The sequence below is a fragment of the Camelus ferus genome, chromosome 11 (genome assembly GCF_009834535.1).
Source record: "Camelus ferus isolate YT-003-E chromosome 11, BCGSAC_Cfer_1.0, whole genome shotgun sequence".
Lineage (NCBI taxonomy): Eukaryota > Metazoa > Chordata > Mammalia > Artiodactyla > Camelidae > Camelus > Camelus ferus.
The window spans coordinates 31602852-31621411 of record NC_045706.1 but is presented as its reverse complement, the minus strand read 5'-3'; the positions used below and the strand labels follow the sequence as shown (position 1 = coordinate 31621411).

At 39.5% G+C, this 18560-nt stretch overlaps 1 protein-coding gene and 1 long non-coding RNA gene across 9 annotated transcripts in view; one reads left to right on the top strand and one right to left on the bottom strand.

Moving 5' to 3' along the window:
• CPEB3 (cytoplasmic polyadenylation element binding protein 3) overlaps window positions 1-18560 on the bottom strand; it is a 164519-nt gene that overhangs the window by 132093 nt on the left and 13866 nt on the right. For 4 of the 6 annotated variants that reach the window (XM_032491321.1, XM_032491323.1, XM_032491322.1 and 1 more), the window contains exon 2: window positions 2352-3394. In XM_032491321.1, coding sequence (XP_032347212.1) covers window positions 2352-3383 — 1032 coding nt within the window. In that variant the 5' untranslated portion in view covers window positions 3384-3394. Of the gene's footprint in view, window positions 1-2351; window positions 3395-3610; window positions 3740-6159; window positions 6272-18560 lie in introns of those variants that run through there. The other 2 variants (XM_032491319.1, XM_032491320.1) reach the window with 2 other exon arrangements.
• On the top strand, window positions 2299-16703 carry LOC106729447. Of its 3 annotated transcripts, XR_004323880.1 has the most exons (4): window positions 2315-2418; window positions 3627-4281; window positions 6228-6325; window positions 15905-16703. It is a non-coding gene; the product is annotated as an uncharacterized LOC106729447 (long non-coding RNA). The 3 variants fall into 3 exon arrangements; XR_001365863.2 differs by lacking the exon at window positions 3627-4281 and having other exon boundaries at window positions 2299-2418; XR_004323879.1 differs by lacking the exon at window positions 15905-16703 and having other exon boundaries at window positions 6228-6355.

Genomic DNA, 18560 nt, shown 5'->3' with positions numbered 1-18560 from the left:
AATGTACAATTCTGCACACAAGACAGTGTTTTGTTTTTGTTTTTTAAACTTGGTATACTTATCAACACAAACTATGTCTGATAATATTCCAAGCCAAAACACAGCCAGCTTATTCCCACTCTGGTTCTAATAAGGCTTCAAAACTCTGAAGCTCCATTTTAAGTAAGGAAAAGAAATGAGACAAAAAGCCCATGTAATTCTTCTTGAGGCCAAATTTATAAAGCTCAATTTTCAATAAAATCTCTCCTCCTACAAATCTTTTGGCTATCTTCCCCTACTTGATAGCATGACCACGGACCGAAAAATAGGAGACCAAACTCAACCCAGTCCATCTGGCTCTCATTAGCATGGCTGGTATACGGCTTGCTGAGAAACAACTGGCAATCCCCACATTACTCGTCAGTATCAGTTTAGGGGAGATTTTACGGATTTAATCTCTTCTCAGCCCCCATTTCTGGAGATGATGAATCAAAAGCTAGTTGTATTCAGATCCAACTCCTAGAAAAAGATAATTGATGTCTACACCGCCACTTTCCAACCCCCTAAACCTCCCCATCAGATTTTACGTCACCCTCTAAGATTGGACTTGGGTAGAAGGCATGAGAATAAAAAGAGGGGCTCTCTTACCAAATTTAGGCTTCCTGTCCAGCCTCCCCTTTCACATACAAATAAGCATATAGTGAAATTCCAGAAAGCAGAGTCCTCTTTTTCTCTATCAATCTAATCCCAGCTGGCAAGGTGTTATCATTTTATTAAAATAAACTTTAGAATAATGGGAGAAATACACTTTAATATTAAAATCTTCCATTCCTGAAGGACCCCTGTAAAAATTTGGTAAGATCCTCTTCTCATTAAAAACTCTCATACGTACAATCTATGAGTTTCATGGACCCCCTTGAATTGTTAAGGTTAAAAATCCTTGCCCTAGCTTAGAGAATCATGTGCTTCTTAATAACCCTATCTCCTTCTTCATGGATGGGAGTCACCCCAAACAACACATCTGAAATGTAAAGAGCAATAAAATGAAGGTTCCAATTGCACCTGACGCTTTAAACTGTCAAATGTCGGTTCTGCCATTTTTCAGCAATGCTCAAAGGATTTGTTTCATTTCCTTGGATCCAAAGATCCAAACAGTGTCTTATCCAAAGCCCTCCTCTCTCCTTCCTTTCTTCTTTTCTTTTTCAACTGAGCCTGGAAGCGTATGGCCAAATCAATTTGTCAGTGAAGGATAAATGTTTGCTGAGAACAAAGGCCCCCAGTGAACATTCACCCTCACCACCCCTTTCCAACTCAAGATGTCCAGGACACAGCCAACCAGTGTGGCCGTGGGCTGGATCAGAAAGCAAGAACAGAATAAGGACGCTCCATTCAACCTTTCTGTCTGGGGCACTTCCTGGGTTTTTCATTGGCATTTAACACCAAGACACAAGGCTCATTTTTCATTAAAGTTGCAAGACTTTCACTTTGCCCAGTTTCAAATGATGTAATTGATCTGCATTGTCTTCTTAAATAACCCAACTGAAGGACACTGCAGCTTTAAATATTTCAGTGCTAGCTAGCAAATAGACTCCATTGCAATATGGCTCTGAAGGTCGCGTCCTATTGTCTCCTTCCTCTGGAAAAAAGCAATTTCTAAGTCTTTCTTCTAGGTAACATAGCAAGGGCTACCCCTAGAATTTCCACTCTTCCATCTCGGTTCCTGATAGAGTTCCAGTGTTTACTGGAATCTCACACTCATAATTTTCCCGGCAGGGGCAATATGCTGATTGCTATTAATGATGCCAGCACCTTAGCGAGACATAAACACATGTGTTCACATTAGTTTAATTGAGCATATGCAACTGTCTGAAATAGCACCACTCAAGAGCTGTTAACCTCTTTAAGAATAGGGCCAGGGTGGTTTGGGAGTGGACAGCTTTCAGGCGGCACCCCGAGCCCGGGATTGCATAACCTGAAATGTGTAGCTACTTAAAACGACAGGAATCTCAGCCTACTCATCCTGGGATTATGCCGGCACCCTGCCATACACTCACAGCTTTACTAGTCAAAGGAGGTCAAAATAAGAGGCACAAGCACGGTGAAGGAAAAAATAAACTAAAAGAAAAAGGCCCTTTTCCATCTTGTCAGGGTGCATAAATACAATTCCTCAAGCTGTCACAATGTTCTCCCACCCTCTTGACCCAGGGACTGGAACAGCACCAGTTAACTGAAGGCTTTGGAAAGGGTCAGGGGAGCTGGACATCGTTGCCATTTTTAAAGAATAAACATCAGTGAATGATTAAATGGCAGGGAGTACGGGGCAAAGGGAGCGGGGCAGAAGGAAGGCGTGTGCAGGTGCATTGGAGCATTACCTGAAATGGCAACAGATTGTTACCATTATCGGTCCGGAAAGCGTTATCCTCCATCCAGGACTTGGAGGTGAGCGGGGCCGCACGGGGGAACTTGGGCGGCGCGATCACGTTGCTGGAGAAGGGCTTTTTGAGCGGCGAGATGGGGTTGAGCGGAGAAGGCACCCCTACGCCCACGCCCACACCCACGCCGACCGCCCGGCGAGGGTCCCGGCCCGCCTGCAGGCCGCCCCACGGGTTGGACGGCGCGCTCCAGGCGGCATTCACGCTCTGGTGCGTGTTCCAGCTGGACGAGGCAGACGAGGCGGCGGCGGCCGCAGCCGCGGCCGCTGCAGCGGAGGACGAGGACGGCTTGCTAGTCATGATGGGCTGGTGACCGTACGCCGCGGCGGCGCCCCTCTGCGCGTAGGGGGCCTGGCTGGGGCTGGCTGGGGACCGGCGCTGCTGCGGGGGCTGCGCCTGCGGGGGCTGCGCTGGCTGCGCGGGCTGCGGCGCGGGCGGCGGCGGCTGCTGGTGGTGCTGGGTCTGCGCCAGGCCGATCTGCGGGGAGAAGGTGCCTCCGAAGACTGGGTTGACGTGGTGCGGGAAGTTCTGGAAGAGCATGGTCCCGTTGACTGGGGTGATCCCCTGGAAGAAGCTGTCCTCTACCGCGTTCGTGGTGCCTGTGGACCAGGTGCTGCCGAAGGACGGCGACAGCGACGCGCCCGGCGCCGCGGGCTCCTGCGGTGGTGGCGGCGGCTGCTGAGGGGGCTGGTGGAAACTCAAGCCCGGCAGGAGCGGCGATTCCATCTGCATCTTGTCGGGGCCGTTGGGGGCCGGCGGGGCCGCGGCGGGGCTGAGGGCCGGCACTGCGCTGCTGTCCTCCGACTTGGGGGTCTCTGAGGACAGGGGCGTGGACGGGGCTTCGGCTGCGCTGGGCTCGGGCTGGGGCTGCGGCTGCTGCTGCTGCTGTTGCTGCTGCTGCTGCTGCTGCTGCCGCTGCTGCTGGGGCTGGGGCTGGGTTTTGCTTTTGTCCATCAGTAAATCATCCTGCATGGTTTGCGCAGCTGAAACGGGAAAAAAGAGAGACGCGTTATTGTCAATGTGTTCGTTAATACCCCTCGCTGAAGCGGGCGGGTGTTTTACTTGCGAAAATCCAGTACCACCGCTACTAGCCAATTGCAATGCAAATCCATAATCTCCCATTTAGAAGAACAGGTCGGGCTGGGGTGGGGGTGGGGGGGCTCGTGCAAGGTCTGTAAAAATACTGAGAGCGTCTTCACCCTTTCTGATGTCTAGGTTCCTTTTCTGTATTATTGAGAGATGTGCTTATAAGACAGAAAGACAGCAATTTCGCCACGTCTCTTTTCCCTTCACCGGAACTCAGAGCGTTCACCCTGCAATGAGAAACTGATTCTGGTTCCTGTTTTTTCCCAAGCACCACCCTCCCCCAGTTATTTGCATACGTCAATAAATACTGCTGCGTCCTTCAACAAGGTTAAAAAGACACCGCACACGACCCTTTCTTTCCCCCTTTCCTGCTCAGGCACTTTAAAGAAACAGTAGTCTTTCCCCCCTTTATTAGCAAACTGCCTTCTTGCCTTGATAATTGTTTCATTTAGCAGCAGCGAGCCACGAGGGAGGAAATCCTTGGCATTTGTTAGGAGGAGGACTCAGCTGCACAATCATTCTCTGGCCTCCCAGTAGCTTTAGCTACTCCATTTTGTTAGGAGGCATTAAAAAACCATCGCCTTTAAAGAGAAATATCTATTGAAACATTTGGAAGTGCTTCCTTCTTGTTACTTTAAGGATTAGGGTTTTTCTGCTTATTCTCCAATTTTCTCATCTCCAATTCTGCCACACAAGAGATTTCTTGGCATCTCAGTGGTTCAGGTCTCAACAGGAGCCTGAGAATTTCTCTGCAGAGTGAAGAAATGTTCTGGTTGGATTTGAGGTCAGTGAGAGAGAGGGAGAGGGAGAGAAAGCGGAAAAGAGGACGGGAGGGCAGGGCACACTGGCTGTGAGATGGGGTGGGGGTGGGGCTTTAAAAAAAAATCCCTCTGAGATTTAAGCGGAAAGTCAAGATAATTCTGGGGTTGCCAGATTTTCATTTTTGAATCCTCCTGCTGCTGCCTTGGTCACAAGACTTTGGCAAATTTAGAATCCATTCTCTTATTACTAGTATTAGCAGTGAAAGATTATGGTTTGAAGACCCTGAATTACCATATGCTAGCTAAAGTGTTAAAAATAGCATAGTACAAAGTCCCAGATTTTCATACATTGTAATTATAGTGCATTGCCATCATTGCTTCATTTAGCCATATAAGGAGCGTATGGTATTTTCCATTTCGCATAGAAGGGCTATATTCACCTCTGCCACATAGCCTGTTTTATCATTCAAAGATGAAAATAGTAATCACTCAAAAACCAGATTTCTATACATAGTTATCACTGAGGATGTCTCTTAGAACATGTTAATTGTTTTAAATATATGAATATTACGGTGCTGAGACCCAGAAAAATATTTTGCAATGTTCAAGGAGCATATTACCAAATATTTAATTATTTTTAGATGATGATTCAGTATAATTGCAAAGTTATTAATATATTTAATACAGTTAATTAATTCAGATACTTGGAGAAGCATCTTTCTCAGGGCACTTGTGAAAGGGCATTCAGATACACACAGAAGTTTTGCCTTTGGACATTCTCATGATAATAACTATTGTAAAATAAATGTGTTGGAAAACGGATAGGCTACCACTCTTAACTATTAAGGGAAATATGTCAGACTAAGAAATGGGATTAAAAATAGTTCTACTATTTTATTAAAGACTATCTTTAAAATGGTTAATCTTTCACTTTAAAGTTTCATACATAGACAAAACAGTGGGCTCAAGGAAAAGCTTCACAGCCACCTTACTCTCTTTTCTACTCCTCCCTCCCCAACTTCCCCGGTCAAAAAACCAACCCAATATAATATACATCACAAATTACTAGCTACTACCAGTAAAACCTACTTAAGCTTGATTTTGTGTTCCTTAGTTTCCTTGGTCTAAAACAATGGCTTTGATCAGTACTGTAAAATATGACACAAAGAGGCAAGCAGAGCATGGATTCCCAACAGCACAAAGTTCTATTGCTGCCAAAGGAAATGGACACAGAAAGAGACATTTTCATACTTGGTTTAAGCAGTGCTGCAGTAAACCATTATAATCTGGGATTTGAGTCTCTTCCAGTAGGCTAGAATTGTCTTTACAATAGGCATATCATGATGGCTGAAATATGCATTTGATTATAATTTTAATATCACTCAGCTTCTCCAATGCTTTTTGTTAATGCCTTCAGTTTAAACTATATGTTCTTGGTGGAAAAATTAATGCTGTACTACAGCAAAAAAGCCAAAAAAGTAAGCTGGCCTCAGAATATTTTAAGAAGGCTGTAATTAATATTAGTATATTTATTGAATTTTAAAAATTTTATCATACCAGGAACACGCATTTCTCCTCAGCACTCCTTAAAGACATAAATTTCACTTTCTGCATAAATTCACTGTCAAGGTCAAGACCCATCTTTAACAAATAAGACCCTTTGAAACAAAAGATAAGCAATAGATTAAGAGAACATTTACAAAGTTAATATGCAATGTCAGCAACTGCTTGTACAGTTTGCTCGTTTGGGTGGGTTTTTTGTTTCTTTCTTTCTTTTTGCTTATTTACAGCAAAGTCCGAGAAATAGATACCTCCTTCCCCTCCCCCCACCACATACACAATAGATCTTCCTTTACATGCAATCACCCAATCTCAAGTAATAAATTCTTAGCCGCAGTTACCTTTGAGTGTCCAGTTTTTAAGGATCGATAAAATTAAAAAGTGTACAGTATTTATTTTCTTCTTTCAGGTTGATTATGTGACCGCTCTGGCAAAAGCACTTTGACAACTGTAAGAAGAGAGGGCATGCGCACACAGGGAACTGTGGGGGCTGAAGTCCTTCACAAGGTACTCTGCCCGATTTAAGCACGTTCAGCCAGGAAAGCAGGAAGCCTCGATAATACAGATTCCAAGAGAAAGAGGCTGTGCCGGATTACATTGTATCTTCCTAACCAATATAAATCAAAGGGTGAAAAATAAACTGGTTTGTCAACTTGATTTAGTAAGTCAGGTTAAAAGAGAAACTAGATTTTAGGACTCAAAATAAATAAACCCAGCGGAGCTACCTTAAATGGCATTAGACCTGTAATGACAGGGTAGCCAGCAATAGGAACCCTACCAGAGCAAAAGAGAAAGGGTGGGGGATAAGAAAGGGAGGAGGAACTACTAGGGAAAGATAAATATTTAAAATCTGGCCACATTTAAAAGAAATATGTTTAATATTATAAATTGAAAATTACCTTAATATGAAATATATTAAACTTGGAGAGCAGGTTAAAAATAGGTTTCAGTCACAAATTTTTGACATCTTATCTATACACCAAAATTGCCTGTATTTGAGTTTTCAATGAAGGCACAAATCACTTATTTCAAGATTATACTTATATGCTCTGAATCAACTCACCTCCTTATTTTATTTGTCAAAATGAAAGTTTACCTTGCATTATTCATACAATGAACAATCAAATAAAATTCAACTCTTTTAATCTTAAGATAATCTTTGGTAAAATATTTTAAAGTAATTTGACATATTTAGTGTTTCATTGCATAGGACAATGACTTCTTTATTCAAGACAGAAAGTAGATACAATTTCTATTAAAAAAATTTTTTTTTCCAGTGTTCATTTTTCCTATTGTAACCTCATGAATCTCACATCTTAACATCAACCAGTATTACCTAGAGCTTCTGAGAGCAATAGTTCGGCTACCACTTTGCTCACATAGGCAGGAGATATTATTTCTTGTGGGATCTGGTTTAATACCATCTACTCAAGGGGTTCAGAGTAAATGCCAGTTGATGACTATGCTGACTGAACTAAAGATGTTAAGCATCATTTAAAACTGTCATAATTTTCTATTTCCCCTCTTCATCAAATAGAACTAAAGTAGCATTACCAGAGACTACCAATTTGCAGCAGTCAGTAGTCTTTGTTTCCAGTTATTTCTAAGGAAAAAACAAAACTAACAATTTAAGAGGAAAAAAAATCATTTTGAATCAATCTGCCAAAAGCTCTTTTTAAAAGAACTAAATGGTCTTCTTATTCCCACTGTGAACTTAGCATATACTTCCCATTTTTTTCCTTCTTCTACCTTCCTAAAGAAAGCTTTACTTCTGCCAATGTGCTATACTTACCATGTTCATTCCAGAGTCTGTAAGGATCAACTCAAGGTTAATCTTATTCCTGAAGACTTCCCTAACCTTCCAAACTTTAACATTTGCAAATACTTCAATTAAGTTTTTTTTTTAATTCCCTCATAAAATCCTTACATAGACTTGTTTTAAGAAATATTTTTAAAATTATTTGAAATTAATATGTCTAGATTTTATTGGTAGAGTAGAAATTAAAATTTTCAGGTGTGCTTGAAAATGGTTTACTTGGGCATTTATCAATCCACCTGACCCCAAGTACAGGTCTACTAGTAATTCACACAATGAAGAAAAATAAACTTTGGCCTCTGACTTGATAAATGACAATAAATAATTAGCACTGCCATTACTTACTATAATTTTATTGTATTTGAAAATGAACTGTCTCTGCTCTTCTGTTCCTAAAATGAGCACTCAAATTTAAAAAGAAAATGAATCAGACATAAATACCAAGGTGTAAATAAATACCAGGCAAACAATAAATTATAGGTGGATGCTCCCCAACAAGAACAAAGACCTTCTCTGCTGAAATCTTGTTTTTTCATTTAAGCAGAACAGAAGCATTTTCTGAAATTTTGTCTTTAAGTCACAAAACTTTAACTGTACACCCTTTTTGAATGGTCATGGAAAGCTGTAAAAATAGAGATTGCAATTTCAAAATTAACTCATTGAGATATACTAGGTCAAATACATCTTTCTAGGCTTCCTTCTGTCCTTTCCTTCCCTATTCACATCTCTAGCACAACGCTCATGAGCCCTGGGTAGTTGGTGGTTGCTCCATGTATGCTTGATGGCTGAACGATGACAGTGACCGATGGATGGATGAAGTATAGTTTTTGATTATCTAAAACAGCCAAGGTTTGAGTAAGTATTAAATTATTCTCCATTTACAAGAGCAATTACTTTTTCATTAGCTGCAATAATGGGAAGTGGTATAAAATAGAAAACCATTTTGGCCCTTATGATGCTCAGCAATATGTAGGATTATCATCATGAAATAACATTCATTAAGCACAAATTGAACAGAGAACTTTGTTTCCATCTAAGAGTTTACAGTGTAATAAAGATACACGCCCAGGCCTTCCACAGAAAGTTCACAATAGCCACTCAGAGCTAAGTCCAGTGGATGTTTTGTTAGTCTTCATCTTGCTTGACCTTGCAGCAACATTGACATAACTGACCACACTTTCTGGATATACCTTCTTCCCTTGGCTTCCTTCATGCTGTCCTTTCTTGGTTTTCTTATACCTGGGGTTCTACACACTAGCCCACACAGGCGCGCGTACACACCACACACCCACATGCTCTGTCTCTTTCTCAGTCTTCTTTGCTAATTGACTTTAAACATTGAGTTCCTCAGGGTTCTGTCCTAGGCCCTCTTCTCATCTCATTCTCTATGAATAGCTTTCCCAACTGTAAGGAAAAGACCAGGCCCATCTTACTGACAGTTATATTCCCAACATCCATCACTGTGCCTAGCACATAATAAATAGGTATCCAGTAGATATATGTTGAATTAAATTAACATTTGTATGCAAAGGGCCAAGAATGCCAAGGCAATCCTGATAGCAAAAAATAAACCTGGAGAGACTCACACTATGAGATATCAAGACCTATTACAAAGCTATAGTAATCAGACTGTATGGTATTTGGCTCAAGGATAAGCAAACAGACAAATGGAATAAAAAAATTCCAGAAACAGATCCACATGTGTATGATGACCAGATTTATGAAAACAGTAAAACTGCAGTAATGAAAGGATGGTTTTTTTCAGTAAAGGATATTGGAGTCAACTGTATAGCCATATGGCAAAAAAGAGACCTTCATCCTTGCCACACCACACACAAAAATCAATTCCAGATGGATTGTGGGTCTAAATGTAAAACATAAACAATAAAGCCTTCAAAAGAACACAGGCTAATATATTCATGACGTTAGAATAGGCAACAATTTCTTCAACAGGTCACAAAAACAGTAACAAAGGATAATTTTGGTAAACTAAACTAATTAAATTAAGAACATCTGTTTACCAAAAGACAGCATTATAGTGAAAAATCACAGAATGAGAGAAATATATGCAGTATATATATTTTTCAATAAAGGACTTTTAATCCAAATATATAAAGGACCCTTACAAATTAATAAAGGTAGACATCCCAAAGAAAAACGAGCAAGAGACTTCAACAAAAGATATTCAAATGGCTAAAAAGCATATTAAAAAGTGTTCTACCTCACTAATCATCCAAGAAATGCAAAAAAAAAAAAATGGCTAAAATTGGAAAAAGCAGACAACACGAAACATTAGCATGGGTGTGAGGCAACTCATTCTCAAACACTGCTGACGGAAGCATACAACCACACTGCAAAATTATTTAGCAGGATCTGTTAAAGCAAACATTCACACACCTTATGACCCAGCAATTCTGCACCTAGATATATACCCAATAAAAATGCAAACATATGTTGGCCAAAAGACATGTTCAAACCAACATTATTCCTAATAGCCCAAACCTGGAGGCAACACAAATATCCATCTACAATAGATTGGAAAAGTAAATTTGTGATCTAGTCATATAATGAAATATCATAAGACAAAGATAATGAATAGACTCCAACTTTATAGGAAAACATAGATGAACTGCATGAATCCAATGCTGAGTGAAAGATGCCTGATACAGAAGAGTACAGACTACATGATTCCATTTATACAAAGTTCTAATAAAACTAATTAATGGGGCTAGGAGATAGCATATTGGTTACTTTTGCAGAGAACGACTGGTAGAGGACATAAAAGGGGGCTGCAGGGATGCTGGTGATACACTTTCTTGAACTAGACACTTGTTACACAGGTATATTGACTTCAAAAATGCAGAAAACTAGACACAATGATTTTTGCACTTTTCTACATTTTTGTTAAACTTTCTTTAAATTTATAAAACATATACATGTATTTGTAAGGGTTAACTATCTTCTGTAGGGTAAAGAGAAAAAAATAGCACAATCTGGCCAAATACGAAGGCTTAAGTCTGGGTCATCTGAGAGAAATAAACGGGGGGCTTCCTCTGTGCCAGACCTGTATTAGAGACACTAAGTGCAAAGATGAAAAAAGCCCAAATTCCTTGACTTCAAAGACCTCACAGCCTAAGGAGGGAAGAATAATTTTGGTCAACTATGGTAAATTAGATATCGCTTAAGTAACCTAGAAAGTTTTAAGATTGTTAAAGCCTAAGGCAATTTACAAGCAGGATGTCCACATCCTCTGAGTAAGGACCTGTTAAACAAGTCTAGGGCAGACTAATTGAGAACAAAACAAGAGAAAGGGAGCAAAGGGGAGCCACATGAGTCACATGTGGTTCGGTAGGCAATCTGAAGAGCACCTGGTGTTCTTTGTATTTCTTGCCTCTCTATCCATTAGCCTTGAGTTCATTCATTCATTCATTCAGCAACTTTATGAGAGACCTAGACACAAAGTAGCGATTCCAAAATTTCACCTGTTTTTGCTTACTGACCTTGTCACTAAACTCTAAGAGAAAACTGAAGCTATTAGGCAGTAATTTCCTCAATTTCTCAGCTCCCTACCACCAAGCCCCCCACTTACAAACTTATCTGTATCCCCACCCATACTTCCTTCCCCCTATCTCAGAAGAAACTGAGTCCCCTACAGGTCCACAATGAATCCCTCCATCTGTAGTCTAGAGCTCATTCTATCTAGTTTCCTTGAGATTCAGTTCATTAGTTAATTATGCCCAACTTTCTCCTTCTCATTCCAGACAGGCTGTTTGAAAGAAATCTCTAAATCCTAGCTCCACTTTCTCACTTCCAGTTGACTCCCCAAACTTGCTGTATCCGGCTTCTGCCCCTACCATCCTGCTAAAAGTGCTCTTGCTACTGATCTTACCAAAGTCACCAATGACTAATGGACACTGTTTCAATTTTTATTTTATTTTATTTGCCATTCATCCTTCATAAAACACTTGTAGTAAGCAGAATTCTAAGATGACTCTCCAACATTCCAGGATAGAAGGAAAACAGGAACCCTGGTCCCGTAACTGCAATTCTGCCAACAAGAATGAACTTGAAAATGGGTATGACACCCTAGACAGAGAACCCAGTCATGCTGACCTACAGAACCATGTTATTAAATGAACTTTTTTTTTTAAGCCATTAAACTTGTGGCAATTTGTAACACAGCAGAAGGAAATGAACAGAACAGTATTCCATTTTCTTTGAAGACACTGCTCTCCTGGTTCTTTACTTCTGATGTTTCTTCTCAGTGGCTTGGCCACTAAATACAGCTTCCCCCTGGGTTCTCCTAATCCTACACTCTCCCTGGAAAGTATGACATTCAAGGAACTGGGAAACTAGGTTCATCACTACCTGGGATTCCAGATCAAATCTTTTTTTCTTTTTTTTTTTTTTTTTAATATTTTACTTTGCACATTTCTTTCCTTTTTTAAAAAAAAATTTGTCCAACTATTTTTTTATTTTTATTTTAAATTTATTTCTTGGGTTTTGTTTTTTGGTTTTTTTTTTTTTTTTTTGGTGGGGGGGGTGGATAATTAGGCTTATTTATTTATTTTTAAATGGAGGTACTGGGGATTGAACCCAGGACCTTGTGCATGCTAAGCACACACTCCACTATACCACTGAGCTATACCATCCCCCACAGACCAGATCTTTTTGTTAAGTTCCAAACCACTATTTAACTAACAACTTTTCTCTCTGAGGATCCCACAGCACCTCTTCTCCCACAGATGCCTCTGCACACATTCCTTCTGCCTGAAATAACTTTCTACCTCTTGGTAACCTACTCCTACTCACCCACTAGAATCCAGTTCAAATGTCACCTCTTTGCAGCTTTCCCTGACCATGTGAGCAGAATTGCCTATTTTTTTCTTTTATATACCTCTATACCACACATACATCTCTATTACAAAATTCTTCATGCTTTAGTGCAATTATCTGTTTACACATCTGTCTTTCCTGCAATAGCTCCAGGATCAGGACTATATTCATCTCTGTAACCCAAACACTGGGCCTGTAACATAGAGAAAAAGGAGAAAGTATCTTTTATCTCAATTTATAGAGGCTGAGAGCACTTCTTTAAATTAACTTTAGACGAAGAGAAATTCTCTTGCCATTAAATTTATTTTAGAACACTATGTTTAATGACACTACATTTAATATTTAGTGAAGATATTCCATACTAAAATTTGGTGTAATTAATTTTTCTCCTTGCTCCTGTTGCAGGGCATTTAATTTGTTTCTAAGTTTTCACTATTTTCCAAACTGATTGTTTCCTTAAAGCCACATTTCTAAAGAAAAAACGACTTGGTTGAAAGGCATACTATTAAGTCTTTTGATACATATTAACAAAATTTTTAAGAAAGATTGCAGTTTATACTTCCTAGAGAAATGAGTTTCTAATATGAAAACAATGTATGAATACTGCATACAATAAAGAATAATATACTGGTTGTTCTGATAATAACCTAATGAAGAAAAATGTCTCTACTCTTTTGATATGCCAAATGAGATTAAACCCCTTTTAGCATCCTAATATGTTTAATACTTTGTCATTCTTCTTCAACATACTTTCATGTGATAATGAAATAGTAGATAGGTACTTACAGTCTATGTTTATCAGCTGGAGATTTCATTTCAAAGAATGTCATATAAATACGTACATTTGTCTATTCCTTTAGAGAGAAAAAGATGAACACCTTTCGTCTATGTTTCTATGTTACTAGACTTCAGTATACTTAATTTTATTTTAAAACCTAATATTCATGAAGGTGGTCAAAGGGTACAAACTTCCAGTATAAAATAAATAAGTTATGGATGGAGATGTACTATACAGCATGGAAATTATAGTTAATACTGTATTATATATTTGAAAGTTGCTAAGAGAGGTAAATCTTTAATGTTCTCATCACAAGAAAACAAATCTTTCAACTATGAGTGGTGATGGATGTTAACTAGACTTATTGTGGTGATCATTTTGCAATATATACAAATATCAAGTCATTACGTTGTACAGCTGAAACTAACAATAATGCTATATGTCAATTATATCTCAGTTTTAAAAAGAAAAAACTTAATATTCATATATATTTCATGTATCTGTGTTTATCTTGGGTCTGAATAATGTTCAGTAGACCAGTTATTTTTATATAAAAAGTTTTATGCATCAAAAATTTGTAAACTTACAAAGAGACTAGATTTGTACTCTTAAAAAAGCATCCCACACTATTTTTAGATTTTATCCAATGGTAAATTGAGTTCCCCCACTACAATGCCCTCTCCTTTACAAAACGTTTTTGTTACAGCATACCTCCCTTCAGTCAACCATACCTTGTTTATTTTCCTACTCTTTGTCATAACTCAGTTACAAGAACCTCCTGGAGACTGCAAGAACTGCAGAATGATTTCAGAAAATATAGTTAAGTTTTACGTGGGTTACTTCTTCTCCACCTATAACAACTGCCATTTTATATTTAAAATTTTCATTTTAAAATGTTATTCTGGAAGGCCATGTGTGCTTCCCAAAGACTTCGGAGAGGAAAACCCTAGCCACTTACTGTTTTAAGTTGTTCTTCAAATCTCCTGACAGTTTCACCATTTCACTTTAAATGCTGTTCAAGATAAACAAGTTTATATTGTATAGTACAGGGAACTATATTCAATATCTTGTAGTAGCTTACGGTGAAAAAGAATACAAAAAGGAATATATGTATACTTATGTATGACTGAAGCATTGTGTTGTACACCAGAAATTGACACCACATTGTAAACTGACTATACTTCAATTTTTAAAAAATGCTGTTCAAAAGTTGCTCCCATGAACTTGGAATCAACAGGTACCTCTCAAGGAGCTAGCCTTAGAAGTATCACCAGCTTCCATTGTTTCAACTTCCATCCCCCAAATTTTAGCTACAGCTTGGAGCATTTTCCCAAGAGCTTTCCAGTTGTCTGCTGGACATTTCTATATGCCAGTTTCATCCATCGGGTCACTCATCATTATCTACAGGAAAAGAGCAAACACTCACCCTAGTATTTAGGGCGCTCGCCTTCCAATCCCAACTTATGCTCCCAGATAGCATTATCCTGACTTCTCCAGGCAAATCAGTCTACCCATGGTTCTGAACCTTGTTGATATTACGGATTCCATTTGGAATACCCTTCTTCTCATCCTCTCTACTTATACTAATCTCATCTTTTTGGGGGGCTTAGTTCAAAGACCAGTTCTTAAAAATAGCATCTATCTGTACGACACATTCATAGCTTTTGCGTTTCTACTTACCTTTTCTAGTATAATTATGTTAACTCCCCAACTAGAACTCTAAGGTTCTAAAGGGAAGGCCCTGGAACTTATACTTTTGTTTTTCTTCAAAATCTGGTAGAGTATCTTGCAGGGAGCTTGGTAATAAGGGCCAACATTTATGGAGCATATACTGTGTGCTAAGTGCTTTCTATATATTAGTTCATTTAATCCACGCAATAAATCTATGAGGTAAGTACTATTATTATCCCTAATTACAGATGACAAAATGGAAACTCAGAAAGGTGACTGACCTGCCCAAGGTCACAAAACTACTAAGTGTCAGAACTGGGACCTAATTTCATGTTTGTCTGACTCTAAACTGTCTTTTTGTTAGTGACTCATATAAGCAGGTCCTCTGGTCCTACTTGATCTAAACAGCTCAGCAGACAGCTTGAGCTTCAAAGGTGTGAAAAGAGGGCAAACTGTAGTTCAGCAACTTTTCTTTCTCTCATTGACACAAAGCTTTTAAACAATGACCTTTGCCTGAAAACCAGAGATAAGCTCTATCCAAAGGATTCCAAATTCCACCTTCGGGCAAGAGTCAGTCTCAGTCCAGGAGGTTCTAAAAACATGATTGTCTTCGAGAGGATGACTCATCAAAAGAACTGATTTTAGTCTTCAAGGATCTAGACAGCAAGGTTGGTCCAGGTCTGAAAATGATGGAGAAAAACTTTCTTGACCACAACCTCTGTACAAGTACACAATAGGTGTTGTACAAGTTAATGAGCCACCAGGATCATCACAACCAAAGGGAAGGGCAATAGTCAGTGTACCCAGGTCACCCTGGGATCCTGGTATTTGAAACCAAATAGTGTTTATGTGGTATCAGTGCCTTTCAGTCACAGAGGGGATTAGACTTCTCCAAACTCCTTGATCTTATTATCTCATTTGATGTTAACAGCCCTGTGCAGTGGAAAGACAGCACAGACAGGGCCCTCGTGTTTGTTTTTTTCAGAGCACCAGAAGGCTGGCCATGGAGGCTAGTGGCGACTGAAATCTAGTACTTGCTTTGCTCACCAAGCTAATGGACCTTCATGGCTGGGCTGCATCTGCCTGGAGGAAAGGGCACCTTGTCCAAATTTTCACAAAGGGACTATGTGAATAGGAGACAGCACCAACGAAGATTGTTGGAATCCCTACTTTAAATACGTGGGTGTCAATAATACCTCAATAAAGCTACAAAAACAAAAAATAAAGATGTAGAAACTCAGGCTCAGAGATGTTAAAGATATAGTTAATATGCGGTAGATTCAGGGTTAGAATTCAAGTCTTCCAACTTACTAGTTAACAACTAGTTAACTAGTTAACGATACAAGTCTCCCATTGGTTCAGTTTAATGTAGGCTATCTTAGTCTTCTCATGTGGCACACTGGTATCCTCAGCAGTTTGCTCCAACCAGATGAACCAAAGTCCAGAGCTCTTTGGTGTCGCTCTGTCCTGAAGCCATAGCTGTTCTCCTACTGAGGAAGGTAAGAAACAGATATGTGTGCCAACTGTTCCAAGAGGGATCTCCTAGCACTTCTGAAAAAACAAATTAGACCACCTGTCCTAATGTTACGGATCATACATCATCACGGTGGCAGGGAGTCAACATTATTAATATTACGGGAGGTGGTGTGTGGAAAGGACATGAGGCATGAAATCCAATTACCTAAATTTAGATACTAGCATTACCACTTATTAGCTGCCTGTGCCTGGGCGATAACAATAACAAATATTTACTGAGCACATACTATTTGTCATACCATGCACTTTGTTACATGATGAATGATTTCACACAATCCTAAGAGATATGTACCTTCATTACCTCCATTTCACAGATGAAGATACTGAGGCTCTGGGAAGTTCAAGTAACTCACCTAAGGTTATACCATTGGGAAGTGGAGGAGCCAGGATTCAAACCCCAGCAATACGACTCTAAAATCCATATTCTCAATTTCTCAGTCTTTGTTTCCTCTAGAATAAAATAGAGATAACAACAGCTGCCCTACCTAAATCATCAGAATTATATTACCATGTACAAGGGCATTTTTAATAAACTATAAAACAGTAGAGGTCAACGTATGAAATCCAAAGCTAATACTGACATGCAGATGAGTTTATCTGGAAGGTCTACACTCATGTGCAGATTTCCTCGTCTCTTTTCTACTTAATATTGGGAGTCAAATTGAGTTGTGTTAAGCCCATACTTCTAGCAACAATGATCTTGCTACCCAGATATTTCTTATCCTCTTTCCATAGCCTGTTTCCTATTTATGGAAGCAGAATACAGTGGAACATATCCTTAAACTGCTAGAGGATACAGATTTCATTGTTTATTAGTTTCAAAATCTGTAGCTTCACAGAATTTCTTCATCATCTGGTGATGATGATGAGGAGGAGGATGTTTATACTAACTGATCACTTATTTATACAGGCATCTAAATAAACATTTTACATGCCTTATCAGTTAATCCTCGTAATAATCCTAAAAGAGAGAAGCTATCATTCTCATTTTTTCAGGTAAGGAAATCAGGGTTTAGAAATGCTAGCTAAGTTGCCCAAAGTGACATAACTAGAGATGAATAAACTCAGGTCTGTTTTGACTCCAAAACTCAAGCTTTAAAGCTTAACTCTTACACCTCACATCCTGCCACACCCAGGCACAATCTGGAGGACAATGCCTGTATTTTCTTTACAGTCAGGTTTCTGCCTCCCAGTGCTTTAGTGACCATATTTTTTCTAAACCAAAAGTCAAAACATGTGGCCTGACAAACTGAAATAACTAAACTCCAGAAAACTCCAGGACCTGGGCTTACTGGGCCTTTATCTTCCGCCCCCACCCCCGCTACCTGACTACCTAGAACAAGCCCCATTCAGGTTGCTCCCAGCTTGTTTTGAGCCCAGGCCTGGCTCCTCTCCCAAGCAGAGACCTCCACCTAAACTCTTCAGCCGGAAGCCTCGGAGCCTCTTAGAGAAGGAGGCCTCCATTAGCCTCACCACTCAAAAAGAGCCCCTCTCTCAAAAGAAAAAGATGAAAGGAAGAAATGGTTTCTCTCCTCTTTTTTTTTTTTTTTTTTTTGTCTTTTTTAAAATAAGTCCTTGAGACATCCCTTTGAAACATCCCACTCTTCCATCAGCGGCCTCTCCCAGAGAAAGCAAGGAGGAGGAAAAGAGAAATTCATCTGTTTGTTCTCTGTGTTTGGCCTCTCCTTTCTAAAGTGGCTCTTCGCTGCAGTTTACACCGCGGGTCTCCCAGGGAGGACAAAAAAAAAAAAAAAGGCACAATCTCCAAACTTCAAAGGTAAAAATAATCTGCAGATTCACTTATTCAACACATTTACTGAGCACCAACTATATAGTAGGCTCCCAACATTCACTATCCCTTCCGTCTAAATGCAAGATCAAGAAAACTCAAAAGTGGTATACAAGAAAGAAAAGATCTTTCTGCACAGGGGGAGCCAGGGGTATGGTAATTGAAAAAATAAAAATGAATAAGAAATATTAGATACGGGTAAGTGCTATAAAGACAAAAAGGGTGACGTGATTGGAAGAATCTGGTAAGGTATTTCTGGGTAAGGTATATCTGGGGAGCTGGTCATTAAAGGCCTCCATGATGAAGTGAGTGAATG